This window comes from Solea solea, chromosome 2 (assembly GCF_958295425.1).
Source record: "Solea solea chromosome 2, fSolSol10.1, whole genome shotgun sequence".
Taxonomy (NCBI): domain Eukaryota; kingdom Metazoa; phylum Chordata; class Actinopteri; order Pleuronectiformes; family Soleidae; genus Solea; species Solea solea.
The window spans coordinates 502,501-520,000 of NC_081135.1; the positions used below are offsets into that span (position 1 = coordinate 502,501).

The window sequence follows — 17,500 nt, forward strand, 5'->3', positions numbered from 1 at the left end:
AAGCCCACAGAGAAAATCAGTGATTTAACATCACACACACACACACACACAGGAGTTGTTGATCCACTGCTGCCTCCATCACTGAGTTCAAATGTCTTATTTTAGTGAATTCGGCATTTGAAAGATTTAATTTAGACTTAATTCAGTGACACAAAGTGACCACACGAGGCAGCAGAGGACCAGCAGCTCCTTTATGAGGAGAGACTTTTTTATTCAGTGGCTAAAATCAGTTTTTTCTTCTCTGAGCCGTGTTTTTAAAGAGACACTGAGCGTGAGCGTCTCCAGCTGTTTCATACAACACAGGGAAAAAAAACAGAACTATCACTTTAATATTTTAAAGGACGCTGAAATTAAAGTAAAAAACAACAAACGCTGACGGCAGAAAAATCTAATTCACAGATTTTTCATCGAGGAGCACACAAGGACACTTTGTGTGTTTTTGTTTCAGTTTCCATGACAACTCTGACAGCATGGATATGATTATCACCATGGTAACAAGTATCCCCTTCACCAGCTTAAACTCTCCCTCTCCCCCGAGTGTGTGAGTGTGTGAGTGTGAGTGTGAGTGTGTGTGTGTGTGTGTGTGTGTGTGTTCCGCTTCGTTACTCCTCACTATTCTTAGCCATTTTTTTCCCCCCATTCTGGGTTTGGTATTGGAGGAGAAAGTGGGAGGAGCCGTGAGTGCCGTGGTTACCGTGGCGAGTGCCGGGGTTCGGTCGACTGAACACTCAATGTCACCTGTATGTTAAGACTGCTGTGATTCACTGACACATGATGATATTTAACATGTTAACATTAAAACACGTCACAAAAGAAAGAAAGAAAATGTTTAACACGGAATCTCAACCTTTTCCACCTCAGAAAGTGAAGTTTGTGCAGCGACTTCCTCCCTGAACCAAAGTCCACAGAGAAAACCAGTGATTTTAACATCACACACACACACACACACACAGGAGTTGTTGACCCACTGCTGCCTCCATCACTGAGTTCAAGTGTCTTATTCTGTAAAATTCGGCATTTAAAAGCCTTCGTTCAGATTTTCCTCAGTGACACAAAGTGACCACACGAGGCAGCAGTAGACCAGCCGCTCCTGTGTCCCCGCCAGCTTAAATCACTCTATTTTCTCTATGGGGTTTGGTGTGGGAGAGTGAGTGGTTTACAAACTTGAGTTTCCTGTGAGATAAAGACGTGAACATGTGACAATGACACAAATCTCTTCATTGAAACCATTAGGGTCTCTTAATTCCACATTAAATGGGTTAACAGAAGCGTTCTAATCTGTTTAACCCCAAAATAATGAGCTGAAAATACTGTCAAACATATTTATCTCACGTGAAGATCCTCCCTCTCTCTGGCTCACGCTCAGTCGCTTTAAACTCCGCAACAAACACTGAACATACGCTTCATTACAGTGAGAATGAGAACAGACTAAAATACCCCATTAACCTCTGTGTGTGTGTGTGTGTGTGTGTGTGTGCAGTGACAGATGCAGGAGTGAGTGGTTTAAAGAGAAGAGGCGGCCATGGGTGTGTGAGTGTGTGTGTGAGTGTGTGTGTGCGCGCTGTAACTGCGACCAGCAAACAACATCTGTGAGTGGGAGGAACGACGGCGTGTGTGTGTGTGTGAGAGGACGACGTTGATGAGATGGTGACAGTTTGACAATAAAGTCTGGGAGAGGACGCCTGAGAAAGAGACCGTCTGTGTCTATCATCCAATGCTTGTCTGTGGAGATTTGATAAGATTTCCATTTATTTCTATAGATTTAAGGTTAAAGTCCAGTGGTTAGCTTCAAACCTGGTAGGGGACAAGAAATACAAGAGATATCGGAACAAATATGTCGTATATATCGCTGAACACCCTGCCAATCTCTTGCCTTATGTTAGCTTAGACTTTTTGGGCTTTAATTCGCATAAAAACGTTTGAAGCAGTCTTCGTTAGCACTATTGTAGCTGCAAGCATTAGCATTCCTGACTAATTAGCTAACAACACATGTAGCTGACGTGAGTGTGTGTGTATACAATATAAAAAAGAGACGTGCGACAACCACAGAACTTCACAAGTCAGATGAAAGTGGCTAAACGTTAGCATTAGCTCCAGGTTTGCTAACGAGTAAACTAACCTAGTCCGTTACATAACATTCCGTACATAAAAAAATCACCATCAAATTTAAAAATGAAAACAATCTTTGTTCCAACATAGCTGCAGCCTTTAGCATTCCTGGCTAACTAGCTTACTACACATGTACCCATCTGTGAGTGTGTGCGTGTTCCAGTTGTAAAGAAATGCACAGGTAAGGTACCAATGCTAACATTAGCTCATGATTGCTATAGTATAGTAAAGTAGTATAGATTGCTGTAGTATAGTATAGCCAATATGACCATGTGACGGCCATCGCCGGGCTAAAGCTAACAGAGGCTAAGGCAGACGTTTGGAAGAAAGGACCTGATGGTGAGTTTATGGACATATTAGTGAACCTGACTCCTGTTCAAAGATAAAGGCTCTGAGACCGCTTTGTGATGAGTGTGAAGTCCTGATCTGAGGTTTGGAGTCTCTGTGAGAAGTTTCAAATGAAGGTTCCAGAGCTAAAAGCTTCGCTTCAGCAGGAGATTGAACGCCGACAACGTCTTGTTTGAGGAAGGCGATGGGCGACAACCTCATGAAGAGCGCAAACAAACAAACAACCCCACCTCACTCAAGGAAGGTGATCTTTATTTGGACAACAGAGATGATCGGGTAACTTGTCTGGAGAGGTCACCGCCGTGGGAGCGCAGGGTTCTGGTCCAGAAAAATAACCCCAGGTAATACTAATTCCGTGTGCAGTAAATATGTGTGTAAATATTTTGTCATCTCCTATTTACAAGTAGATTTACTTGGATTTTCAGGCATGGATCGAGGCGCGATGTTCTGTGATATCAAGAAGCAGCGTAGTATGCACATGACGACGGTGCTTTAATCGATGCCCGGGAATTCAGGGTGAAGTTGTTGGGTTGCGGATCACAGGGTTTGCTGCCCCCTCTGCCCTCCAGCAGCAGAGTTCTTGTTGGCGTCCCGGGTTCCTGGGTAGGTTGACAGAACATGAAACTTGGGTGTCATGATTGATGACCAGTTGACTTATACAGATCATGTCGCTTTGCACTATTCAGTATAAGAACAATCAGAGTTTACCTAACTCAACAGGCAAGTACAGGCCTTGGTCGTCTCCGGCCTCGACTACTGCAACACCCTGCTAACAGCCTGCTAACGGCCTGCTAACACACTGCTAACGCCCTGCTAACAGGCCTCCCGATCTGTGCTGTGAAACCACTACAGATGGCCCAGAACACGGCGGCGCGCCTGGTCTTCATGTCCCCCCTCTGCCTCCCTTAGCCACCTGCATCAAATTCAAATCACTGATGCTAGCCCACAAAGTGCTTCATGGGTCTGCTCTCCTAAAGGCTCATGTTACCCCTCAACAACTCCATTCATCAAAGGATTATGGTCTGGTGGTGCCAACACCCCACACAAGACAATCCACACTCTTCTCATGTGTGGTTCCACACTGGTGAAATGATCTACTGAGCGCTACCAGAATAGAGGGACGTCTCTGTCTGTCTTCAAGAATCTCTTGAAGACCCAGTCTTCTGTCAGAGCACATGGCCGCTCCTTCTGCACCTGCAGGCACCTCAGCACCCTCACCCTCCACTGGTCCACAGTTCCTATCCAGTGGAGTTCTTTCCAAGCCTTCTTCCACGGAGTGAAGGGTGAAGTTGGTCGGGGATCACAGGGTTCCCCTCCAGGGTCGGGGTTCCTGACATAGGTCGTCGGGGTGGAACTGCAGATGCAGCAGATGCTCCGTCATGTAAACACTGTGTGTGTGCGTGTATGTGTGTGTATGAACGCGTTGCTATGGTGAGGCAGATTTTATTAGCGGGGTCTGATGTTCGGCGTCAGCGCCAGCAGGCAGGTTTTCAGTGAGACCGCGGCTCCATGTCTTCAGATGGTCAGTGGTCGTGTGACGGTGCGCGTGAGTGTGTCAGAGCTTTGATGTGTGAATCACACATCGCTGCAGTGAGGCTAACGCTCTGAAGAGCACTTGTTTGCGAGTAAGCGTGTCCCTGGTGGGCAGCGACTGTTAAAGTTTAGCGTCCAGTGGTTTGCTCTGCTGCGTCTTGGCAGAACATGTGAGGAACATCAAAGAGCTGCTTCTTCTTCTTCTTCTGCCGACGCCGGCTAATGATCGCGTTTCCTTCCCTCGTCGTTGACTTCTCCTCGTTTCCTCCCCTCCAGACCTCGGTGTATCCTTCCCTCGCTCGTGTGCGAGGTGTGGCTGCGCGCCAATTATCCTGCGCTCTGCTCTCTGGGATCGGAGGACATTATGAATTCATGTGGTACGAGGATCCACAACATCAATTATTCTTCACACACACACACACACACGCACGCGTGACACCGTCAGCTGACGCGTGTGTGTGTGTGTGTGTGTGTGTGTGTGTGTATCAATAATGCAAATGTTATACCGAGGATCAATCTTTTGTTTTCCCTCTGTTTTGTGTCCTCGTGGACACTATGGACACATCCACGTGTTTATCTCACTGTGAGACAGACTTTACAGCCGGAAACTGACGTTTGTAAACCACTCACTCTCCCCCCACACACACACACACACACTCACTCTCCCACACCAAAGCCCATAGAGAAAATCAGTGATTTTAACATCACACACACACACAGGAGTTGTTGATCCACTGCTACCTCCATCACTAAACTCAAATCCTTATTTTGTCACATCAGCTTTTAAAGTCTCTCATTCAGATTAACTTCAGTGACACAAAGTGACCACACGAGGCAGCAGAGGACCAGCAGCTCCTGTGTCCCTGCAGCTAAAATCACTGATTTTCTCTGTGAGGTTTGGTGTGGGAGAGCGAGTGGTTTACAAACGTCCATCTCACAGTGAGATAAAGACGTGGACGTGTTCTTAAAGACGTACAAACAGAACAGCGTCTCTAATGAGGGACGGATGAAATCATAAAATGTGTGTGTGTGTGTCTCCACTGACCGGAGGACATCGGTCAGCGAGATTGAATGAAGTCATTAATCTCGTGGTAAACGCGTCGCACATAAAACTTTAATTGACACATGAACACAAAAGTTCACAGTATATATTAACATTTACTCCAGGGGGCGACGGCGGTCGACATGAGACACGATATTGTTTTTTCATCGTCAGGAAAACAGCCGTCGCATTTCCACGTACGATTTTTTGTATTTTCTCTTTTGTTTATATGAAGAAATGACAACAAAACCTTTATTTTGAAGGGGTTAAAGCTTTTGTTTTGAACTGTTTTATTTGTTGATTTCCTGAGACGACGCCGTTAACGCTGAAAATGTTCATCAATAATAAAAATATGCGAGAAAAGCAGGATCAGCACTGATCGATTCTGACGATTGATCGGCGACATTTGTGACAATCGATCAAAGTCACTGATAATTCATCCAAATGAAGTCGCATTCTCCTGCTCTGTGTGAGCCGCAGGCACTTCCTGTTTCCATGGTTACTGCTGTCACGTACTGTGGGGGATTTTATTTGCTATGAAATGCTAAAAAAAAAAATTCAATTTCAAGTCAATTTCAGCAAAAAATGAGGAATTGTAACCCGAAAATGTTGTCCTTTTACGACCAAAACTTTGACATAAGAGTAAAAATCTAACATTTAATCTGTAAATGGTCACTGGGGCAACGTATTTTCATCTGTTTTTAATATTTATCGCAGTTTTATTTGCTGTTTTTGAAGGTGACATAGACCGGAAGCTCCAATTAACGCTGCGTTTGTGTGTGTATCTGTGTCATTACCTCGTTTATGAAACCCTAAAGTTTCAGAACAAACAGTTCAGCCACTGCTGAGAAAATAGTGTTGTATTGTTTTCCTGGGCTCTGCGAAGCGGATCGACACTTCCTTAATTTGATGTCGTCATCAGAAATCCTCACCACCGTAGCGCCTCCCGGTGCGGGCACTAGTCCGGGCACATCCGGTTGCGTACATTCAACCGCAGAAGAAGAAGAAGAACTAGTCTTGTTGTAGCTGCTGAGATGCAGAGCATCCACCGTGCCAGAGGGGGAGCTGTGTATCTGAGAGCTGGCCTATCTATTACGTCACTTCCAGGTACCTGGCCAATCACAGGACAGTTGTAAAGCTCTCGTTGGCTGGCCAATCACAGCAACTGTTTGGTCTGAAACAGCGCGGCTGACGAGAGCGTCAGTGAGGAGATATTTTGATCGGCTCGTTTGCAGCGATTAGGAGGTTTTTAATCATGAAAACATGTTAATATATGTAAGTAGACCTCCATAACTAACATATATGTGGGATACAAGCATTCGATGTCACCTTTAAGTGATTTTACTGAAAAAAGAGGAAAATATGTCTGAAAACCAATTCAATGACGACAGAATCGTCCAGAAACAGAGAAGCAGCCACTGATAATAATCCCAACAACAGTAAATTATAATCTCTGACACTCACCTGTGGAGAAGATCACGTTTTTGGAAACCAGCTTATAATCCACGATGGAGAACTGAGGCAGCTCGATCCGCGTCACCCCCGTCACAGCCGACTCGCCGCCTTTCCAGTAGAACTCGATGTCGTCCGTGGTGTAGCCATCTGTCCGTCCACACACACACACACACACACATCTTCAGCCGACAAACTTAAATCTGTTCTGAGAAGAAGGATTTATCCTCGTTCTTCAACAGAACACGGCGTCCATTCAGAGTCAAAACCACGGTCCGGTTCAGTTTGGTACGGTTTGGATCCATAAAGACTTGGGTCATACGTAGCGTGACGTTGTAACGGCGCGCCCAATTACTCTGGTACCTCAAGGGAAGGCTACCAGAGGAGTGATGCAGTGGTCAGGGCCGGTTATTTTGGTACCAAACTGTTTAACCTGGGGGACACTAGACAAAATAGGGCCAAGGTTTTCAAACCTGGGGTCAAAGAATCCAGAGTTCATGTGTTGGTTGAGACCAAAAACGGAGCTAAAAGCAGAAATGTTTAACTTCTAGCTCCATATGTCGCTGCAGTTAAACCATCTTCGTTTTCTAAATCCTTGATTCAGTGAACCATGTGATGTGACAATAACATGAATTTAGCTCCCGTCTCAACAGGTTTAAAACAAGAGGAGAAGAAGAAGAAGAAGAAGAAGCAGCAGGTCTGACTGTCTTTGTACTCACAGCTCTCGATCTCCAGGGTGCAGTTCTGCTCGTCCAGAGGATACCTCCTGAGATCCATCATGCATGCCGCCGTCGTTGTTATCCTGCACAACGTGACACAAATGGGGCAAAAGAGAGAGAGAGAGAGAGGACATTTAAATACAGAATGCAGCATGGAGAAGAAGACAGATTGTGAGGGGAATAAGGAACAAGTGGTTACTGTGATTTCTCTGCTGGGTTTGAAGCAGCAGATGAACGAGGGACACAGGGAATACGATAAGACTGGAGCTCTGAGGAGGTGACACTCAGCAGCAGGTCGTTCAGACTCAGATGAGTCTTTGGAAAAACGATCAGTCCAGGTCCTGATGAGTTCAAACCCATGGTTCTCAAAATGTGGTACGTGGTATAAAAGGTTTGAGGACTACTGATCTCGAGGGACTTGAAGAACCTCATGATCAAAAGAGGTTCTCTCGTCATCTGGAGCTTGTAACGATGTTTCTGTGTTTTTTTACCATGTTCCTTAAGAGTTTGGTGGTCTTTGGTTGTTCTCACCAGGTTCCAAAGGCTTCTTCTTCATTACTAAGGAGGTTCCATTTGTCCTGAGGAGGTGGCCCATGTTCTAGAGGAACGAGTGCAGTACTGGTGGTTCTTTCTCCTGTCGTCTGAAAGGTTCCTGACGAGGTTTTACCTGAACAATTTCTTTGACAGTACGCCTGCTTTGTTTTGTGACCAAACAGGAAGTGGCAGCACCATAAATAGGCTTCAACAGGAAGTGATATCGTAATACAAAAGGGTAAAAACACTTAACTGAACTGAATTCATATTTGAATGAGTTATCACGGATCTTAAAACCAGGTCTGAACAAAAGCAGAGTTTTGTTGGGTTTCCATAACAACATCATCATGAGCACATGCACATCTAAGGTTTGGACCTTTGATGTGCATGTGACATCATTAATCACAGTAACACAACATGATTGCTGTTAAAGAATATTATTGCCCAACCGCTGATACAAAGTCTTCAAGCAAACATCAGAAACGGCTCAATGGAGTTACCAAAGGTGTCAGTGGACGCCGTTCGTCCACATGTCAAGTCCTTTATGACGGCTTTAAATGAGAAGCAGTGGAATCTGTTAGCAGACGGTCTCCCCGACAACGATACCAAACTCCGGATGGCAGACATGCTGGTCAAAGTCGTGTGCTGCATCGTGGAAGTCGTGTCTCACGTTTTGAAACAGACCAACGCGTCATTGGCTAATGTGCACCACAGTCTGGAAGACTCCATCAACTGCAGCTTTGCCGACGCTCTGGGCGTCAAATCAGTCAAAGGTCCGTGCTCCGATAATCTGACAGAGTCAATCGCAGAAGAGGTCGCGTTGCTCTCGGGTTCCGGGCAGCCGAACCCAAACCAAGCCACGTCTTCAGGGTGCAAAATGCTGAAGGAGTTTGCCGCCAAGATGAGAAATATTTGCTCAACTGGGACAAGACCTCACCAAAGTGTCCAGACCCAAACCATGGACAGTCTTCAGCAAGACTCTGAGGAAACGCCACACACATCAAAAACGCTCCTGTCAATCACAAAGACGGTCCAGGAGATCATCAGCAACGAGGTCAACCACATCCTCGCGCCGATTCTGGATGACGTTTCAGACACGGAGAACACCGAGCTGCAGGAGGAACTCTTTCTGGACATTCAGAGTGCCACAGAAGACATTTCTCAGTCAGTTACCGAGTACGTGAGCTACAAAGATCCCGCTCTGAATGTTAGCCCCGAGTACCAACAGCACAACCTGAAAGGTGTGAAGAGGAAGCTCTGCAACTTCTTCGCCAAGATGTTTGTCAAAGCCTCCATTTTCCGAGCGTTTTCACAGGTGAAGGCGAGGTTCCACAGTGAGGCCGAGCTCACGGACAGCGAGTCGTTGTTGGCTGACGCGGAATCTCTGCTGCAGAGCTGTGGTAAAATCCACCTGGACGAAGACGGGGTCTGTATGTTTCAGAGACTTCGGCAGATTTCCGACGACGACAACCATGAACTGACGGGAAAGCTCTGCGACCTCCTGTTCTACCACATCACGGGCGACACCGTCACAGAGAAGATCACGGAGGATGCGTCCACCCGCAGAGATTCAGAGCCGCGCTCACACGCTAGCATATACGCGGACATACGACACAGAGTCATCTGTTTCCTGTCACTGATGAGCTGGTGGCTGGACAACCAGGTTCACTGCTACAGTGAAAAGGCGGTGATTGCGATCATTGAGAGCACAGCAGTGATGTCAGCACCGATCGCAGACGCAGATCTGCCGTTATTCAGCGCTGAACCTGATTCAGACGAAGCGACACAAGCGGATGTCAGCAAGACCTGCCTCAGGCTTGCCATCACGACCATCATCAAGCAAATGTGGAGGACGGTCCAAGGGGACAGGTCTCTCTTTACCAACTTAGAATCCACCGTTCAGTCTCTGGTGGACCACACGTGGGCTCAGCTCGAGGACTACGTCGCGAACATCACGCCGAGACAAATCGAGAACCTCGTCAAGGTCATCCACAGGCGGCTCCTGAAGAAATGGGGCTCAGCGATGAAGGTCCTGGTCTGCATGGACCGAGGAGATCCTGAACTTCCTCACTGCATCGCCAACGCATGTAAGGCCCTACTGGTGAAACGGCGCAGCGCCATCTACAGATTATTTCATTAGTGCAAGAGTAGGTACCGTAGTTTTCCTTAAACAGGATTGAAGGAAGAAAGTTAAAAAATGTATAATTATAGGAATAAAAACGTCTATTTAACTTGTTTATTGAGGTAAAAAATACAAAATTAAGGCTTAAAAAGGTTCTTGAAAAATGACGACGAGCAGAAAAAACAAACATTTTAAAGCCTTTGAAATTCTAGCAGTGAATACTTCTATATTGAAATGATGTTTAGAATAATTAAAGGTTTAGAAATTCAATTTAAAGGTTGATCCGGATCCTCCGGGATCACGTTCCTCTCTCCAGAAACGCGGGTGTTGAATTTTTAGATTGAATTTGAGAATAAAAAGTCAAAAATGAGGCTGAAAATCCCAAAGTTTGAACTGAAAGTGAATGAAATCTTTGGGCGTTGGCGTTTCAACGATCACGTTACCGAGCTCAAAAAAAATCAGTGCTTGAATTTTAATGGCTTTTAAAATCAATGAAAATCCAACGAGTCATAATTGAAGGTAAAGAAAAATATGATTGAGAAGCTGTTTTACTTTTTAAAGTTTAGAACCTGGTTTTTAATCTTTATATAACATCTCACTGTCTCTTGAATCCACCATGGAGGACTTCACGAGGGCTGTTACATCATCCAGCACGGCAGAGTCAACACCGACGGACACACACACACTCCACATGAGGGCCACAGGGGGAGGCGAAGTCACACCCTGGACAGACGACCTGTCCGTCACAGCCGTCCACACTCAGAGGGTCCAGTTTACCTGATCCCCCTAATCTGCATGTTTCTGGACTGTGGGAGGAACCGGAGAACCTGAAGAACTCGGAGACATGATGAGGTGAGGGTTGGAACGTAGCTGGACCAGGAACATGAATGTCTTCAGTGACTGAGGACGTCTTTTAGGAAGATGGACCTGAAGGTCACATGAGTTCACCTCAGTTCACTTTGCTTCTTCTTCCTCCCCAGAATCCTGTTGTGTTTGCTTTGACCCCGCCTCCTGAGCCGGTGTCTCCAGGACAACAGTGAGTGTTAGCAGGTAAGACACAGGCTAACGTAAATGTAGCAACTGCAGCTCAAACGACTTCAATTAAAGGTAAAAAAGATAAAGATTGTTACGAGCCTCAAAAGCTTTGCGACAAGACGCAAAACGAGATACGAGTAAATATTGTCGGGAATTCAGACGTGACGATAAAATTACACACAGATGTTTGAAGGACGTGACGTAACGCGCGCGTAAACCCCCCCCGAGTGAGTCAGAGTGAGGGCGGGAACAGGAAGTGAGCGAGGAAGTCGGACTGGGGGGAAAGTCCTGCAAATACGGGTGCGGCACATGAGCTACTAATGAAGCTAGCTTAGCATTAGCTCAACGTGAGCAGTTGCGCAAGTAAGAAAATTTGTACAAAATCACATTGCGATCACTTAGTATTCAGGCAACGACAAATGAAAGAACACGTAAATAAAGGCCGAGTCAGTGTCGTGACCGCTGAGTCAGCGCCGCGACCGCCGAGTCAGCGGCGCGACCGCCGAGTCAGCGTAAAGTTACATGTTTTGAAACATCAGTGTCACCTCAGTCCGTAGAGGACGGTCCCGTCTGGATGAAGACGGATCATGCGGTTTTTCACCGTCACCCCATGGACGAAGGACTTCTTGTCGTTGAGGAAGTAGGTGTCGGGGACCCAGAGCTGGTCTGCGACCCTGTTGTCCAGGGTCAGGTTGAGCGGGATCCCGGTGTAGGCCAGGCGCTTGTCCCTCCAGTACTGCTGGAAGTACATGGTCAGCGTGTAGTCCTGCAGACACATGAAAACGCTGAGTCACTGTAAAAACATGCATTTTATTTTGTAAAGTGAACTAAGACAATAAAAGACAGAAAAACAACAAAAATGTCTATTTTAAGAGGAATAAGTAAAATAAATAATGAATAATATATATATATATGTGTGTGTGTGTGTGTGTGTGTGTGTGTCTGTCTCACTGCTCCAAAAACACTTGCTGGTTTGTTTTTTGTGTGTTTTTTTTTGCATGTTAATGAGCTCATTAAAACAAAGAGAGATGGAAATTCAGGATGTGAGTCACATCATTTTCATTTTTCCAGGTTTTTGGTGTCACACACACACACACACACACGCACGCACACACGCAAGCATACACACACACACACATACACACACGCACACACACACTGAGTCAGCACAGGATACAGATTGGTCACAGCAGGAGAAGGAGAGCTGAGCCATGAATCCGTGGTTTGTTTGTTTCAGCTCTGACACAGAAACACAAGAAATAAAAAAAGACTGATTTGAAATAAAACTGAAGTCTACGATGTCTATGTCACATGATCACGTCTTTATCTCACTGTGAGACACACGTTTGTAAAGCACTCACTCTCCCACACCAAACCTCACAGAGAAAACCAGTGATTTCAGATGTGGGGACACAGGAGCTGCTGGAAGTGACAAAATAAGACATGTGAACTCAGTGATGGAGGCAGCAGTGGATCAACAACTCCTGTGTGTGTGTGTGTGTGTGTGTGTGTGTGTGTGTGTGTGTGTGTGTGTGATGTTAAAATCACTGGTTTTCTCTCTGGACTTTGGTGTGGGAGAGTGAGTGTTTTATAAACTTGAGTTTCCTGTTGGAAAGTCTGTCTCACAGTGAGATAAAGACGTGAACGTGTTCTTAAAGTCATCATAGACTTAAACTGACGTAGATTTTATGAACTGTCTTTTGTTTCGTGGCTAAAAACACCAAACTCTCCCACACCAAACCTCAGAGAGAAAACCAGGGATTTTAACATCACACACACACACACACAGAGTTGTTGATGTGATGTGTGTGTGAATTCAGCATTAAAGATATTTCATTTAGACTTAACTCAGTGACACACAGTGACCACACGAGGCAGCAGAGGAGCAGCAGCTCCTGTGGCCCCGCAGCTAAAATCAGTGGTTTTCTGTGTGGACTTTGGTGTGAGAGAGTGAGTGCTTTACAAACCGGTTCATGTTCGTTTGTTTTAGTTGATATTAAAATATTAATCTCAGTGAAACATGAATCTCATTTGTACTCCGTCGTTCTCGTCCTAAATTATTCATGAGAAGCAGAAAATCCTCTGCTTTGTTTTCTCTCTACCGTCCCGGCTGAGACCGTGTTCATGATCATGTGTTGTCGGCGCTGGAAACACGCTGTGCCCTGGAGAAGCTCCGCCTCCAGCTGCTTCTGTTGTTCTGACACACATTCAGGAGCTCATTTAAAGCCAAAGATAACGCTCCAGTCTTCAGTTACATGTCTTACAGTCAACACATGTTCAAAAATGAATGTGTCTCATTCATCATGTTGTGTTGTTATGAGGCTACACATCACAAACTCTGTCATTTGTCTCTCTCAGGGAAAAAACAGCTATTTTTACTCGTCCACAGCAGCAGAGGGACACTGAGGACGGGGGCGTGTCCTACAGGTCCGTCCCTGGAGGACACGCATGCAGGGAAAATGACATTGACGTGAGACAAACTGCTTCAGGAGGTGAAGTCAAAGTGTCGTTGCTTAAATCACTGATTTTCTCTGTGGACTCTGGTGTGGGAGAGTGAGTGTGTGTGTCTGTGTGTGTGCGTGTGTGTGAGGGAGTGATTTACAAACCGCAGCTTCCTGTGTTTGATGAAATCTACGTCAGTTTAAGTCTACGACGTCTGAAGAACGTGTTCACGTCTTTATCTCAGTGTGAGACAGACACACACTCACACTCCCACACACACACACACACACACACATACTCCCACACACACACACACACACAATCCTTCAGTGACACAAAGTGACCACACGAGGCAGCAGAGGACCAGCAGCTCCTGTGTGGACTCTAGTGTGGGAGAGTGACTGTTTAGTGTATTGTCACTTTGACAAAATGTGTGTTTTGATTGATCCCGCCCCCTTTGTCAAAGCTCCGCCCCAAAAACATTGTTTTTGGTTGAACGTTAGTCCAAATGTTTGCATTTCTTCAAAAAACAACAACAACTTGTGATTATGAACCGAACGAGGGGGCGGGGCTTGGACAGAATCCCTGATAATCCTGGTGTGAGTTCACAGGAAATCTAATCCCAGTTGAGCAGAGAGGGAAGAGGCCCAGATTGAGAGCATCTCAGATTCACTTTGATCGTCTGTGTGAAACTTTGATGAGGCTACATGTGTGTGTGTGTGGGGGGGGGGGGGGGGGGGGCACGCTGGCTGGCAAACCTCAGGCGGAGCAGGGAGTGATCGAGAGCGGAGCAGTGAGCGAGAGCGGAGCAGTGAGCGAGAGCGGAGTAGGGAGCGAGAGCGGAGTAGGGAGAGAGAGCGGAGTAGGGAGCGAGAGCGGAGCAGAGAGTGAGTGAGAGCGGAGCAGGGAGCGAGAGCGGAGCAGTGAGGGATCGAGAGCGGAGCAGGGAGCGAGAGTGGAGCAGGGAGCGAGAGTGGAGCAGGGAGCGAGAGCGGAGCAGGGAGCGAGAGCGGAGTAGGGAGCGAGAGCGGAGTAGGGAGCGAGAGCGGAGTAGGGAGCGAGAGCGGAGCAGAGAGTGAGTGAGAGCGGAGCAGGGAGCGAGAGTGGAGTAGGGAGCGAGAGCGGAGTAGGGAGAGAGAGCGGAGTAGGGAGCGAGAGCGGAGCAGAGAGTGAGTGAGAGCGGAGCAGGGAGCGAGAGCGGAGCAGTGAGGGATCGAGAGCGGAGCAGGGAGCGAGAGTGGAGCAGGGAGCGAGAGTGGAGCAGGGAGCGAGAGCGGAGCAGGGAGTGAGAGTGGAGTAGGGAGCGAGAGCGGAGTAGGGAGCGAGAGCGGAGTAGGGAGCGAGAGCGGAGCAGAGAGTGAGTGAGAGCGGAGCAGGGAGCGAGAGCGGAGTAGGGAGAGAGAGCGGAGTAGGGAGCGAGAGCGGAGCAGAGAGTGAGTGAGAGCGGAGCAGGGAGCGAGAGCGGAGCAGTGAGGGATCGAGAGCGGAGCAGGGAGCGAGAGTGGAGCAGGGAGCGAGAGTGGAGCAGGGAGCGAGAGCGGAGCAGGGAGTGAGAGCGGAGTAGGGAGCGAGAGCGGAGTAGGGAGCGAGAGCGGAGTAGGGAGAGAGAGCGGAGTAGGGAGCGAGAGCGGAGCAGGGAGTGATCGAGAGCGGAGCAGGGAGTGAGAGCGGAGCAGTGAGGGATCGAGAGCGGAGCAGGGAGCGAGAGCGGAGCAGGGAGTGATCGAGAGCAGAGCAGGGAGTGAGAGCGGAGCAGGGAGTGATCGAGAGCGGAGCAGGGAGTGATCGAGAGCGGAGCAGGGAGTGATCGAGAGCGGAGCAGTGAGTGATCGAGAGCGGAGCAGTGAGTGAGAGCGGAGGAAAAGAAAGACAAAGATCTTTTCACCTCTTTTATAACAACACCTTTTTTTCCAGTCTTTTTAACACCCACACGCAGCCGTGGGTGTTTGATGATGATGATGATGATGATCAGCCTGTTACTGCAGCTTCACTCACACACACACACACACACACACTCTGACCACTGTGAGTGAATCTACCTGCAGTGTGTGAGAGAAGCAGGTGGGGAAAACAAACGCCTCCACATTGCAGCACTCTTATTTTACACTTTTACAACGCGATCACTCAGCGATGACATCACAATATCTTCATCTCACTGTTTGTAAACCACTCACTTTCCTACACACACACACACTCACTCTCCCACACCAAAGTCCACAGATAAAATCAGTGACTGCTGCCTCGTGTGGTCACTTTGTGTCACTGAATTAAATCTGAACAAAGGATTCCAACAAAATCCGACATTAGAACTCAGTGATGGAGGCAGCAGAGGATCAACAGCTCCTGTGTGTGTGTGTGTGTGTTTGTGTATCTGCGTCGTTACCTCGTTTATGAAACCCTAAAGTTTCAGAACAAACAGTTCAGCCACTGCTGACAAAATAGACTTTTATTGTTTTCCTGGACTCTGTGAAGCGGATCGGCACTTCCCTATGCTGATGATGTCATCAGTAAACCTCACCACTCCTCTCACCACCGTAGCGCCTCCTGGTGCAGGCACTAGTCCGGGCACATCCAGTTGCACTACTCTCGTTGTAGCTGCTGAGATGCAGAGCATCCACCGTGCCAGAGGGGGAGCTGTGTATCTGAGAGATGGCCTACCAATTACGTCACTTCCAGGTAACTGGCCAATCACAGGACAGTGGGAAAGCTAATTCATTGATTGATTAACGGGATTTACCTCGTGTCAGTCGAGGCTCAACATCTTTCTTTTCTAAGCCTCCTCGTAATTTGCTCACAGTCCCTAGAAAAAGTGAATTATCCTACAAACTTGAGTTTAAGGGTTAGTTTAATCAAATCAAAATAAGATTAAGTCTACAATGTCTTAACAATGCCATCAACCCTTCATGACGTCATTTCAAAGCATTTTCCAGGTTTGTAAAGAACACACACACACACACACACACACACACACACACACACACACAGGAGTTGTTGATCCACTGCTGTCTCCATCACTAAGTTCATAAGTCTGATTTTATAAAATTAAACTCAGTGACACAAAGTGACCACACGAGGCAGCAGAGGACCAGCAGCTCCTGTGTCCCTGCAGCTAAAATCACTGGTGTTCTCTCTGGGCTTTGGTGTGGGAGAGTGAGTGAGTGTGTGTGTGTGTGTGTGTGTGTGTGTGTGTGTGTGTGTGTGTGTGTGTGTGTGTGTGTGCGTCCACACAAACAGCAGCAAACAGCAGCGTTTATCTGTGCGCCGCTGTCATTGTCGGGACAAAAGCACTCATTATCCACTTTCCCTGTAGAGCAGCAGCAGCAGTAACAGTAACAGCAGCAGCAGCAGCAGTAACAGCAGCAGCAGCAACAGTAACAGCAGCAGCAGCAACAGTAACAGCAGTAACAGCAGCAACAGTAACAGCAGCAGCAGCAGCAGCAGCAGCAGCAGCAGTAGGAGCGCGTCTTCTGGACGTCTTCCAGGAAGGTCCAGGGGACACGTGTGACATCCCCCAGTGCAGCGGCGAGGGACAGACCTCATTAACCACCAGTCCAAGTGTGATCGTCAAACACGAGTGTTCACATCCCATAATAATCAATTCAGTGTCGAGGACATGATGAGACACTGTCCCTCATTTCACATGTAATTTAGGTCATGAGCTCATGTTTTAGGACCAAACAGCCTCAAGTTCCTTTTCCTGCGTGTGTGTTTGTGTGCGTGCGTGTGTGTGTGTGTGTGCGCGTGTGTGTGTGTGTGCGCGTGCGTGTGTGTGTGTGTGCGTGCGTGTGTGCGTGTGTGCGTGTGTGTGTGTGTGTGCGATGTTAAAATCAGTGATTTTCTCTGTGGACTTTGGTGTGGGAGAGTGAAATACATGTCAGTTTAAGTCTACAATACTTTCAGAACACGTTCACGTCTTTATCTCACTGTGACTCAGACTTTCCAACAGGAAACTGAAGTTTGTAAATCACTCACTCTCCCACACCAAAGTCCACAGAGAAAATCACTGATTTTAACATCACACACACACACACACACACACACACACACACACACAGGAGCTGCTGATCCACTGCTGCCTCCATCACTGAGTTCTAATGTCGGATTTTTCCAATTCAGCATTTGAAATCCTTTGTTCAGATTGACCTCAGTGACACAAAGTGACCA

General features: G+C 47.2%; 1 protein-coding gene across 5 annotated transcripts in view; it reads right to left on the reverse strand.

Moving 5' to 3' along the window:
* LOC131447226 (gamma-aminobutyric acid receptor subunit beta-3-like) overlaps positions 1 to 17,500 on the reverse strand; it is a 44,591-nt gene that overhangs the window by 12,652 nt on the left and 14,439 nt on the right. For all 5 annotated transcript variants that reach the window (XM_058618848.1, XM_058618855.1, XM_058618838.1 and 2 more), the window contains 3 exons: positions 11,440 to 11,660; positions 7,204 to 7,286; positions 6,497 to 6,634 (listed from right to left, as the gene is read on the reverse strand). In XM_058618848.1, the coding sequence (XP_058474831.1) occupies positions 6,497 to 6,634; positions 7,204 to 7,286; positions 11,440 to 11,660 (442 nt within the window). The remainder of the gene's footprint in view (positions 1 to 6,496; positions 6,635 to 7,203; positions 7,287 to 11,439; positions 11,661 to 17,500) is intronic.